The sequence below is a fragment of the Gavialis gangeticus genome, unplaced genomic scaffold, assembly GCF_001723915.1.
Source record: "Gavialis gangeticus isolate Ggan-Ray unplaced genomic scaffold, GavGan_comp1, whole genome shotgun sequence".
NCBI classification, from domain to species: domain Eukaryota; kingdom Metazoa; phylum Chordata; order Crocodylia; family Gavialidae; genus Gavialis; species Gavialis gangeticus.
In genome coordinates, this window is record NW_017729025.1 from 120,476,005 (window position 1) to 120,488,175 (window position 12,171).

Here is a 12,171-nt window from a genome sequence, read left to right on the forward strand (position 1 = left end):
CAGGGTGGCTAGGATCTGGAACCAACTTCCAAGAGAAGTGGTGCTGGCTCCTACCCTGGGGGTCTTTAAGAGGAGGCTAGATGAACACCTTGCTGGGGTCGTCTGACCCCAGTACTCTTTCCTGCCATGGCAGGGGGTCGGACTTGATGATCTGCTCAGGTCCCTTCTGACCCTAGAAACTATGAAACTATGAAATTTGATACTGCTAAATACTACCAGTTATTTGGTCCATGGTATTTACAAGTTAGACATCAAGAATTAACACAGGGAAAGGCATTTTGTGCCTGCTAGCTTCTCCATGATCTCTGCCATCTCTGTGGTTAGTCCAGTAAAATATTTCACCAAAAGAGAGAGAAAAACTGCTTCCTGAATATTCCCTGGAACATTACGGTGACAATATTCCAATGTTACCGCCCTGGAAAGGACACACTCCAAATTATAAAAAATTTAGATCTTGACCATTGGGTTAATTTTCCCGTCAGAAAATTTGAGTTGTTGATCCATATAGTTACATACTTTGCCAAAGCCTTGGAGATGTTTTGGGTACTTTGGAGATATAAAACCTTATATCTCATGGAAATGAAGTACCACTATATGTGTACAATACTGTAAAAATAAACTGTTGGGTAGATGTTCTTTGAGAATTGCATGCCTTTTTTTAATATTAAGAAAGCATCAATCATTTTAACAGCTTTACAATCAACAACAAAGACAGCTTCTTCAGCAATTCCACAAGGAGTAGAATAGTGCACCACATGCTACAGAGAACAAAGTATGAAGATGGAAAGTCAAAAATGGGTAAGAGTTCTTTTATTATGTTTATGATAATTATTCTCCTTCAGTTGGGGGTTATGAGGACTACTAAATAGCTTACATCTAAACCTTAGGAAAAGTATTTATGGGATAAACTGTGTGAAAACTGACAGCACTGATAGATTAATTTACTGAATCAATGACAGCTGAATGAACATTGTAATCAATTCATTACCAGATTGTTCATTGGGAAGTGGTATATTTGTTTTCTTTGATAGCTGTTGAAAGTCTTTATGTGCATATATGCGATGTTGCCCTAAATGCTCAATTTAAGTAGCTCCTGCCCGAATACATTAATATTCATCATACCACATGTTTTTAAAAGTTCAATTCTGATTAACTGGTGATATAATTCAAAAGATACAGTACAATATCCTGCTTTCTTTATATTTAAAAATATATGTCAAATATGTTTAACACTATTCATTTTAGAGGACATTAGAAGCTGCCACATTGACACTGGTAATTAACTTTTTTCGTATCGAAAAAGAAGTGTTTTTATGCACACATTCTGGATTTTGCCAAAGCATTTGTTCAGTTTCCTCTCATTGCTAACTGAAGAAAAAAGCCAAATATATTGGCTATAAATGTTAGCATATACACATTTAAATCAAAATATCAGAGAACACAGAATTTTATGCTAACATTAACTTATTCACGTTGAATGTATATATTTTTCGATCTACATCTGAAAGTCTAATTTCTGGCAGAAAGTGTAATGTGAATATGTGAAATAGAAATAAACTGATATCAGTATAAGAATCCTAGCTTTTATTTTTCCTGAGAGAGAGAGATTGTGTGTGCACAATTTGATCCTAATTTAGTCTAGTCCATCACATCCTCTGCTGCAGTTCAGTTGTACAAAATATGGGGTGAGTTGTGCAAAAGAAATTATGCCTTTGTATTTGTTCATTCTGCTGTGTTTGTTGCTCATTCAAGGTGATTGCACCTGAGCTCTGTTGAAGCCTACTCTGAGATTTATCTAACAACTGAAAAAAGCAAGGTTGAAAAGGTAGACTGAAATGGGTTAACAGAACACATCAAGTAACCATACATAACTTTCCTTGCTATAGAGTGTACCTATATTGACTTTATGCCTCAGGAAGATCATCCTTACAAAGAAGTAATCCTTCCTATGTCTGTAAAACCTTCTTTATTGTCAGAGGAAGGGTGCAAACAGACTGTACCAGAGCAAGGTATCTCTCTCCAAGATACAAAAAGTACCAGCTGTAGTAGGTCCAGCACTGGTGTAGCCAAGTCACCCCCTGGTGTGTGCCTGGACCCCACCTTGCTGGCCCCCTCTGGCCTCCCAGATTCACACCTTATTGTCTTTCTTTTCATGCCTTGATGTTACGATTCAGTTGGGGAGTGGGGAATGGCAGGTCCTTGTCTGGGCTAAGGCCCCCTGGCCTTGACCCACTTTACTCTGGCTGGGCTCCTTTGCCTGACATCCACTATCTGCATCCCTCAGCTCCAGTGTTTGCTGTCTAACACTGCAGCCCTTCCACTAACAGCAGTTACAGACCCTTCAAAGGGTCTAGGACCTGGGGTACACCCACCTTTCTCAATGGTCTCCTCCACCCCTACAGCCACAATCTAGTGCTCCAGTATTTAAATACAAACAAAAAGATTCGAGCATTTGCTCTCAAACAAAAAGTTGTCCATTGTGGGTTAAGACCAAACCATGGCAAAACTATCATGCAAGACCCCAACATATTTATTGTTGACAGCTTGATGGTTCAGAGGCTTCCTGCAGTTTCCCTGAAGCCTGGAGTCCTTCTTCCTTGCCTGGTCTGGCCCCACTCATCCCTGGAGCTCTGCTTCCTGCAGCTCACAAGGCCAGGCTGCTACCCTTGCTTCAGGTCCTGGGCAGATATGTCTCTCTGGGTCACCTGGCCTGCCACTTCTGCCCCTGGCCTGTCAATCACTGGTCATACCTGGCCCAGGTGGCCATTTTATTCAAGGGCTCTCTGCCATTATCAGTTTGTCCAGGAGGCTGGAGCCAGCCTCTCCTTCAGAGGTAGGGGCCCTTCAATTAGGTAAGGGGCCCCATTGCACCAACTCTTGATGATGGATAAGAAATAACAGTTTTGTATTGGTTTTTCAAAGGACTAATTACTGCCTCTCTAAACAATAACTTATTTTTAGCATCATATTATTTTCCCTTTGTACAAAAGCTGAAATGAAACATTCCTTGAAATAGTATCTATAACAAATTCATAATGAAACTAATAGTTTTCTTTTCTGCCTAGGTATCAATAGGCTTCTCAATAATGGAACTTATGAGGCTGCATTTCCACCACATGAGGTACCTTGTTTAATTTAATTTACCTATAAGCTTTGCGTTTAAAAATTACATTTAGTCTAATGGTTTGAGATGCTACTTTACCTTTATATTTTGCTTTAGAATGCTTCTTTAAAAAAAGCACTTCTCAGACTTTTATTTATAATGCTTATTTTGATATTAAGTTATCTTCTCTCTCTCTCTCTCTCATCTAGTATAGAGCAATAGCTTTCCAGATTATGGTATATTTTTTAAATGGACATTTCCTGTGGAATTGTTAAAAATCATATAAAATAGAGGTACACACACTTTGTGGGCGGTGGACTAGGTAAGTAGTGTGGTGCTGGGCTGTGGGCCCAATCCAGTTAGAGCCCTGCACACTGAAAAAGGCCCTGGCCCCCTGTGTATCAGATCAGGCCCCAGCCCCAGCCTTGATCCAGTTTTCAATATAGGACCATTTCACCTGGCATTGAGACTTGGAAATATGGTGGTATGGGAGAAGTGGAAGCATTAATTACCATCACTCTGCCAAATTTCCAGACCTGTGGGGAGCCCCACAAGTCACATGACATGGTTCCATGGACTGATCTGGTTCAACACTACTGACATACATTGTTTGAATTAGCTGCTCAAAACTATTGTTGTATACTCTATACAAAATGTTCTGTTTACTATTAGGCTGGGCACTGGATCAACAAAATGGAAAGTGATGACATTTCAAATGTAAACAATTTTCTTCTAGCCGTGGAGAACTTTTCCTTTAAGATAATCTCTTTGGTAGGTTGAGGACCTAATCTAATTTTCACTGAAATCAATTAAAAGATATCCTTAAATTTCACAGGGCTTCAATAAAAGCCTTAATGTTTTTATTAAGAGATATAAGAAATGCATCTTTGGCTATCTTATTCAAGAAGTGCAAGACTTTACATTGAGTACCATGTCATGATTAGTTCATTTGTAGCAGGTTGATTTATGAGTCAGTCATTAAGATGGTTTAGTTGAAGATGTGTGATACCATAGTTTCAAATAAGTGATTTCAAAGAACCTACCCACTTGTTGAGAGCAGTTCTTTATTTTACATTAATACTACTTAGGAAGAGATAATGTAGGAGTATTCTAGACCAGGACTGTCCAACTTTCAAGTGGCAAAAGGCTGCACACCACATGGGCCACATCAGCAGGGGCTGCACACTATGCAAGCCACACAAAAACAAGCAACAGACCTCCTGAGCTGCCTGTTGTGCAGACACCGCTTCTTTGCTGCACTATGTATGCAAGTAAGCATACTGGTTCCACCCTCAGCTTCATGACCAGGAACTCTCTTGCTTTACCATGCCATGTGGCAGCTCTGGGCCACTAATTCCCCCCAGGACTTCAGGCTGCCCGGCCCCACCATGCTCTTTGGGCACAGTCAGAAAGTGAAAGATAGAGGAAAGAGTGGGACCGCATGCTCCAGGGTGAGAGGGGGGCAGGGTGCTTAATTAGAGCAGCTCTCAGAGCCGCTCTAATTAAAGTGCCTGTAGTCATGTCTATTTAGCCCATGCTTCAAAATGGCAGAAGGGGCACTTGGACTAAAGCTCATTTGATAAACTTTAGTTAAAGCGCCCACGCCGCCATTTTGAAGTGCAAGGATGCTGAATAGATGTGATACAGAGGCTGCTGGAGCATGTTAATTAACATGCTCCAGCAGACTCAATTAGTCAAGTCTGGTCCAACATGTGCTAATTTGCACATGTCAGAGCAGAAGGCCGGCATGGGCATAGGTGCCCCTAGAGACCTAGTGCTGCTATAACCAGAACAAATGGAGGGAGTAGTACTGGGATGGGAACCTGGCGGCTGGAAATTAACCTCTTATAGGACACATCTGGCCCATGCGCCGCCAGTTCAATATTCCTTCTCGACATACCATTCAGAATACTGGAGTTATCCGTACAGATATTATTGACTTTAGAGGAGTGCTAAACATTCCACAAGAAGAAGAAAAAAGTTCCTATCTGTGAAAGCTTTTTCTCTCCTCTATAATGACACACTCCCACTTCTACTCTCCCCGATATGTTTCTTTCTGTAGGGTAAAATGACTGTCCTTAAGTAGATTACAAACTATTATCCTAATGAAATCATATTAGCAAGCAATTACTTTATTGGAATTGCAGTATGACAGGCACTGGGGATTAGAATTTTTTTTTTTTTTTGCTTTATCTTAAACCTATTTGACACAGCAAGTTCACTCCAATGTGACTGTTACTAGCCTTATACTCTTCGGTGGAAAAACAGTGGAGGGGGAGGGAAAGGGAGAGAGAGAGGGAGAGAGAAAGAAAGAAAGTCTAATGAACAAATAAATACAGCTGCAGATGTGCTTTACATATGGCTCCTATTTATGGTAGCCTTGTTTACAGAAGAAAGGGAGGGAGGGAAATGTATCCTTGTCCCTGTACTGAGGGTTTTTTTATGTAAAATAAATATGGTGGGCCAAATTCTGTATTGAATTATATACACGCTGTGTTTCTCAAGTAGTTTTAATGGGATTGTAGAGATGTGACACAAAAGTAGAATCTGTTCTTCTTTTTAATGGACTCCTCTTGAAGCCTGTCATGAAATGAGGCCTTGGTGTGAAGTGCTCCAAAATGAACACACATCATAAAATGAGGCCAACCAATGAGCTTTTCATATTAATTAAGAAAGTAAACATTCCTGTATTCAAGTGAGCTCTACAGATCTACAAAATGACTAACTTTAAACTTTGAGGTCAACATTGTGTCTGATTTCTAAACTTGAAGGGCATCCCACACTGCCATAGGCTAGATACAGACATGCAAAAAGCCCAAGCTGGAATCGATCTAAATTGCATAGTTTTCTATATGCAGCATAGTTAAAATTGGTAGCAGCCAGAAGACACATTTGCCCTGGGGTTGGGGGAGAGGGGGGATCAAATCTTAGACTGGGTTTTGTCACTTTTGAACCAATCTACGTGTACTGAACTTCTGTTCTGTTACAGATATAGACCATTTTCCAATCACTTATACTGGTAAAAGTGTAAGATCTGTACCCAGCCTAAGACCAGTTCTGGAAACCCTCTCAAGCAGCCAACTGTGATTCTCCCATTTTTCCTACTGCATTGTGGTTTGGCTGGCTTAAGCAGTAACCCAGTAAACAGAATAATATTAGAACTGGTTTGGAATTTTTTCATAAAATATGTTTTTATTGAAAATGCTGATTCATCTCAATGAACTTTTCAAGTGTCAGTTTTGATGATTCTCCTAATTTGAATATTTACAAACTGTCAAGATATCTCATATTGTTTCTCAAAAAGAAAAATTGATTTGGGGTTTTGTTATTGTTGTTGTTATTTCAAAATTTTAGTTCATCTATGTTAAAAAGGAAACTTTTTTTTAAAAAATCCATCCCATGAGAATTTTTGGAAAGCTGTTTCCCAACCAAATGTAGATAATTTGTAAACCTAGAATAACTTTTGCAGCAGCCCCACTCACAAGAAAAACAACTGAAATATCATCAATCAGGTGCTTGATCATGAATAGCTACCTTAATGTTGTTGGCACTCTGAAGATAAGCAGCACCTGGGAGAAATGATTGACAGTATCATTTGGGATGGCATGCATTTCCAGTTTTCTAGATGAGGTTCTCATATGTTCCACTTTATAGATGTTACCTTTTCAGTGTTAGTTCTTAACCAGAGGCAGGGTCAAAAGTATCAACTGAAACAAATGTTATCCTATATATTTTACAATGTGTCCTGTTCATGAGCAGAAGTATTTCTCCACATCCATTGATGGAAATTAGATCTAGCTTTCTGCTATCAAGGCATACCTTGTAAGCCATAGGATTTTAAAGAAATAGCAATGAAGAGGAGTTCAGGAATTCATATAATCCAGAAGTATCAAACTCATCCTAGACTCTGGACTGATCTGGACCTCAGGATTCCTCCTGGGCTATATCCACAGTCCCAGTGGGATTGGTGAGGATAAGCGGGTAGCAACAGGGGTCTGGTAACCACAGGGCCACAGCCTTCGCTTGCCATCTTACTTTCAACAGCCAAGGCTGCCAGGACCCAAGGGCTCTGAATTCTACCTCAAACTATGGCCCTACTCCCAACCCCAACTTTTGCTAGCTCAACAATAGCCTGGAAGGCTGAATGAAACAGTACTCCAGGCTGGATCCAGCTCAGAGGCCATCTGTTTAACATTCCTGATCTGTCCAACCCTCAGATCAAGGTAGGATCATTCATGCCATGGTAGGCATCCATGCCAAGCTAGGATTATCCATGCTAGCCCATCCCCAGTATCTTTCTACCCTCACTTTGACTAGTGTCTATAACCACAGGGGATATGGCAATAAGTAACTGTCTTAAATTGTAACAAGGAAATTTAGTTTGGATATCTGGAGAACCTGCTATCACCATCTTCTTCAAAATGACTGTTGTTGTATTCAAAGACTTATCAAATCATACTCTCAGTCTTCTCCAGAATGAATAATCCCAGTTCTTTCAGCCTTCCCTCATAAGTGATGGTCCTAGAACTCTGATCAATTTTGTCTCTTTCCACTGGATATGCCCAGTTTGTCTGTCTGTCTTGGTGTGCAGTGACCCAAAATGGACACAGTACTGTAGATACAGTACTGAATAGAATCACTACCAGGTGACACATCTGTTATTGCAGGCTGGTATATTGTTGCCTCACATTCAGCTTGCGGTCTACTATAACTCCCAGGACCTTTTCTGCAGTACTTCAGCCTTCACTTTCCGATCTATATTTGCACATGTAATTGTTTTACTTGCTGTCACTGAGTTTCATTCAGTTAATTCCAGGCCACTTTCCCAGTTTATCAAGCTCATTCTGGATCTTAATGTTATCTCTCAGAGTATCTGCAGTGCCACCCAATTTAATGTAATCTGCAAATTTACTAACCCCAATGTATATTACATCCAGTGCTCTCCCCATACCTGTGAAGCCCCTCACTTTGCCATAGAAGGAAATAAGGTTGGTCAAGCATGACATGCTCTTAACAAATCTGCATTGGCTGTTCCTAATTACCTTGTTATCCTCTGGATACTTAGAAGTAGATTCCTTGATAACATGCCCCAGAATCCTTCCGGGTTATCCAGGTTATATTTACTGGTCTGTAATCCCTCAAATTGTCTTTCTGCCCTTTTTCTAAAGCTGAATACAATACTTTCCCTTTTCCGGAACTTCACCTAATCTCTATGGGCATTTTTACATATGCTCCAGCAGTGTGGAGGGGGGCACTTTATTAGAGTGGCTCTGAGCACTACTCTAATTAAAGTGCCAAAGCATCTTGTGTATCACCATTCCTGCACTTCACAATGGTGGCAGGGGTGCTTGAACTAAAGCTCCTTTGACAAGCTTTAACTAAATTGCCCCCACCGCCATTTTGAATCATGGGGAATGCTGAATAGGTGTGATGTGGAGGCTGCTGGAGTGCATTAATTAACACGCTCCAGCAGATTCGATTAATCAAATGTGCTCTGATGGGTGCTAATAAGCATACATCAGAGCAGACATTTGGCATGCATATAGTTATTAAATATAGTAGCCAGTTCTGCAGTTGCCTCAGCCAGTTCCTTGAATGCCCTGGGATGAATTTCATCTGACCCTGCTTGTTTAAGAATATCCAGCTTCTCTAAGTAATTTCTAACTTGTTCTTTCAAGGCTGATTGTTTACCTCTCTTACTTTTGTTGCCAGTTATACTTATCATCTATTAACTGGCCTGATTCTGAACATAATCATTTTGTGCTTTGCCTTTAAAATGTGTTGAGTTAGGTTAGAGAATAAAAAAATAATTTTAAGTAATGGAAGAATATTTTAAAGAAAGCACCTATGGAGAGCAACAAGGTCTCAAAATTTTTAAACAAATGCAAACCTAACCATGCTTCAAAGCATCTAAGATATGAGAGATCATCTTCAAGACAGTATACTAAATCAGACCATACATTTAATCATGTTAAATTCAAATAAATAGTTATTAGAGCAGAATGACTCACTAAGTGAAAAGTAGTAGTTAGCTGTGTTGGTCTAAAGTCAGTCAGAAGGCTAGGTTGAGATGCACCGTTATTGACTAAATAAATAAGATGTCTATGTACAGAAAGAGAGAGTGTGCACAAGTGGTTCTGATGAAGTAAACTTGGTTTCATGAAAGCTTGTGTTCTCTCTCTGTATATTCTTTAGTTAGTCTCTTGGGCCAAGCACAGACGGTCAAAAAACCCAAGGCTGAACCAATTCAGTCTTTGCTGGTTAGTAGGTGTGTGTGAAGCAGACCCTATTTGATTCAGATTTGGCCTGAATCAGGGACAGTGATTTGATTAATTGATTTGGATCACTGTCCCCGATTCAATTCGGCCAAATCCGAATCTGAAGATTCGATGCTGATTCAGAGAATTTGTGATTCAGACATAGACACAGCTTTAAAAAAATTTTCTGTATACCTTGAGGTACCAGGCGTAGCTCATGAACACTGCAATGCTGGGGCACCTTAAGCATCTCACACGACTGCGGGGGGGCCCTCCACATGCTTGGTGATGAACCCAGAAGTGGACTGGAAGTATTTCTGGTCTACTTCCAGGTCTGCCAGTGAGTGTGCTGCAGTCGACCAAAGGGGGGTCCCCAGACCCAGGAGGCACAAGTCACTCAGCTGGGGGGATGTGGGGGGGACCCCCTGCATGCTCCTCAGTGGACCTGGAAGTGGACTGGAAGTGCTTCTGGTCCACAACTGGGTCTGCTGCCAAGCATGCTGGGGAGCCCCCCGTGCTCCTGTGGGACACTGCATGTGCCCCAGCATCACAGCATTCATGAGCCCCTGCTACCTAGAGGTATGTAGAAAAAACATTTAAAGCTGTGTCTATGTCCGAATCTCCAAATTTTTGTGAATCTCTCCGAATCAATTTGGGGGGTTCTGATTAGATTCAGAGAGATTAAAGCGTCCTCTGATTTGATTTGGATTCAGAGATTCGGCCACCAAATCAGGCCGAATCTCCTCTGACTCGAATCAAGGACCGAAGCTTTGCACAGCCCAACTGGTTAGTTGAAGCTGCAGAGATTGAACTGGCAAGCCAGGGAACAGACATTCACTTTTGATTCAGAAAATGCAGGCACATGCCTTTAGTGGCTCAAGCCAGAAGCCAGGGGACACTAGGGCATGCCTCCCAGCCCACCAGCTCCAAGGCTTCCCCACCTCCCTGCAGCTAGCTCTGGGGTGTGGCCAAGCCTCACCCCAGACCTAGCTGGAGGGTCTGCCTGGGATTCTTTGGTGGGGGAGGGGGAGAAGTGCCTGCCAGGCTGAGGAGGGGGTGGATGGGGAAAAAGGTAGTGGCATTTATTTAAAGCTTGAACAAGAATAGTCCTTTATTTGAAGTGAGCATGTTTTGGACAGAAGAGAACAACCCTGTAGAGTACTACTGACTGTGATTATGGATTACAAATCCCAGAAGCACCTGGAAGAAGGAAGAAGAAGTGACGAAAACCCCTGCAGAGTCCTGCTGCTGTAGATCTGGACTGCAAATCCCAGAGACCTCAGGGCAGTAGGAAGAGGAAGTAAACACACAGACTATTCTGGGATGCTGGGGGACACTGATTTAACTTGAACCAGGAAGGGGTCTGGGACATAAACTGGTTTGATCAAAATCAGTTAAGTCTGATACTAGATTCAACCAGGTTTATCTTAAACAAGTTTCAGCCATTTAATGACTGGTTTATGAGCAGTGAGCTTTTGTTCTGTTACAAGTTTAAACCAGTTTCTGAAGGCTTAAACTGGTTTATGTGTACCTCTGTCCCTAGCCTAAAGGTGCATATCTACCCTGCCCTCTTACTAAGTGAAAACACTGTCTTGAACTGAAGTCCTGTTTTATATTTGGAGTTAAATGTCCTGATCTTCTTATTGTACCTTGTGAATGTAGACCATAAGGCTATCACTTGGATAAAAACCTGAATGACTTGATTTTCATATTACTTTTGTAAACATTATTAAATGCCTCAAGATGCGATTTATGAGGCCAGAATAATACCACCTCTCATATTCTCATGCAGTTTTCATCATCTCAAAATAGGAATGCTGTAGACAAGTGACCTCACTGTTTCTTTCACTTGTAAACACAAGTAACTCTATTAAAATCACAAGTTACACAGACGAAAAGAAATTAGAACTCTGAAATCTGAAGGAATATAGCAGAGTAAATTAAAACCAAAATATATCCACATATATGGTTCTTGGGGGTATTAAAAGGTATCTAAGAATGAAATACACAGAAATGAGTGTAAATCTACAAAATAATGAAGTCCTGTTGAAGAATGGTGGTGCTGTAGAAAATGTGCTTTGTTACTGAAGTTTAATACTTCCCTAGAGGAATAGGTTATAGGGGTGTGCAAAATGGGCCATATTCAATTCCGTTTCAGCCTGAATTGGGGATAGTGATTCAGTTTGTTGGTGATCTGTCCCTGATTCAATTCTGCCAAATCCAAATCTAAAAATTCAATGCTGATTCAGAGAATCAACAATTTGGCCATAGATACAGCTTTAAATATTTTTTCTACATACCTCAAGGTACCAGGTGGCTCAAGAATGCTAAGATGGTGGGGCAGATGGAGCATCCCACAGGAGCATAGGGGGGTGCGGGAGGGGTCCCCAGCATGCTTGGTGGCAGACCTGGAAATGGACCAGAAACACTTCCAGTCTACTTCTGGGTTCTGTCCTGCACCCTTCTAGCTAAGTGACTGGTGCCTCCTGGGGCAGATACAGCATCCCACAGCAGCACAGGGGAGGGCAGGGCCTGTGTGCTCATCGGAAAACCTGGAAGTAGACCTGAAGTATTTCCAGTCCACTTCCAGGTCCACCGGGTAGTGTGCTGTGGGCCCCCCCGTGTTCCCCTGGCTCAGCCATCTGCCATGGGGGGACCATGGATGCACCCCCAGACCCAGGAGGCACCAGTCACTAAGTGCAGGACAGAACCCAGAAGTAGACTGGAAATGTTTCTGGTCCATTTCCAGGTCTGCTGCCAAGCATGCTGGGGGCCCTTCCCCTGCCCCCCCCCCCCCCCCCCCCCCCCCCC

General features: G+C 41.7%; 1 protein-coding gene across 1 annotated transcript in view; it reads left to right on the plus strand.

Annotated features, from left to right (window-relative positions):
• Positions 1-12,171, plus strand: part of ANO3 (anoctamin 3) — a 539,488-nt gene that overhangs the window by 427,316 nt on the left and 100,001 nt on the right. The window contains exons 9-10 of the mRNA XM_019519487.1: positions 692-798; positions 3,066-3,121. Of these exons, the coding sequence (XP_019375032.1) occupies positions 692-798; positions 3,066-3,121 (163 nt within the window). The remainder of the gene's footprint in view (positions 1-691; positions 799-3,065; positions 3,122-12,171) is intronic.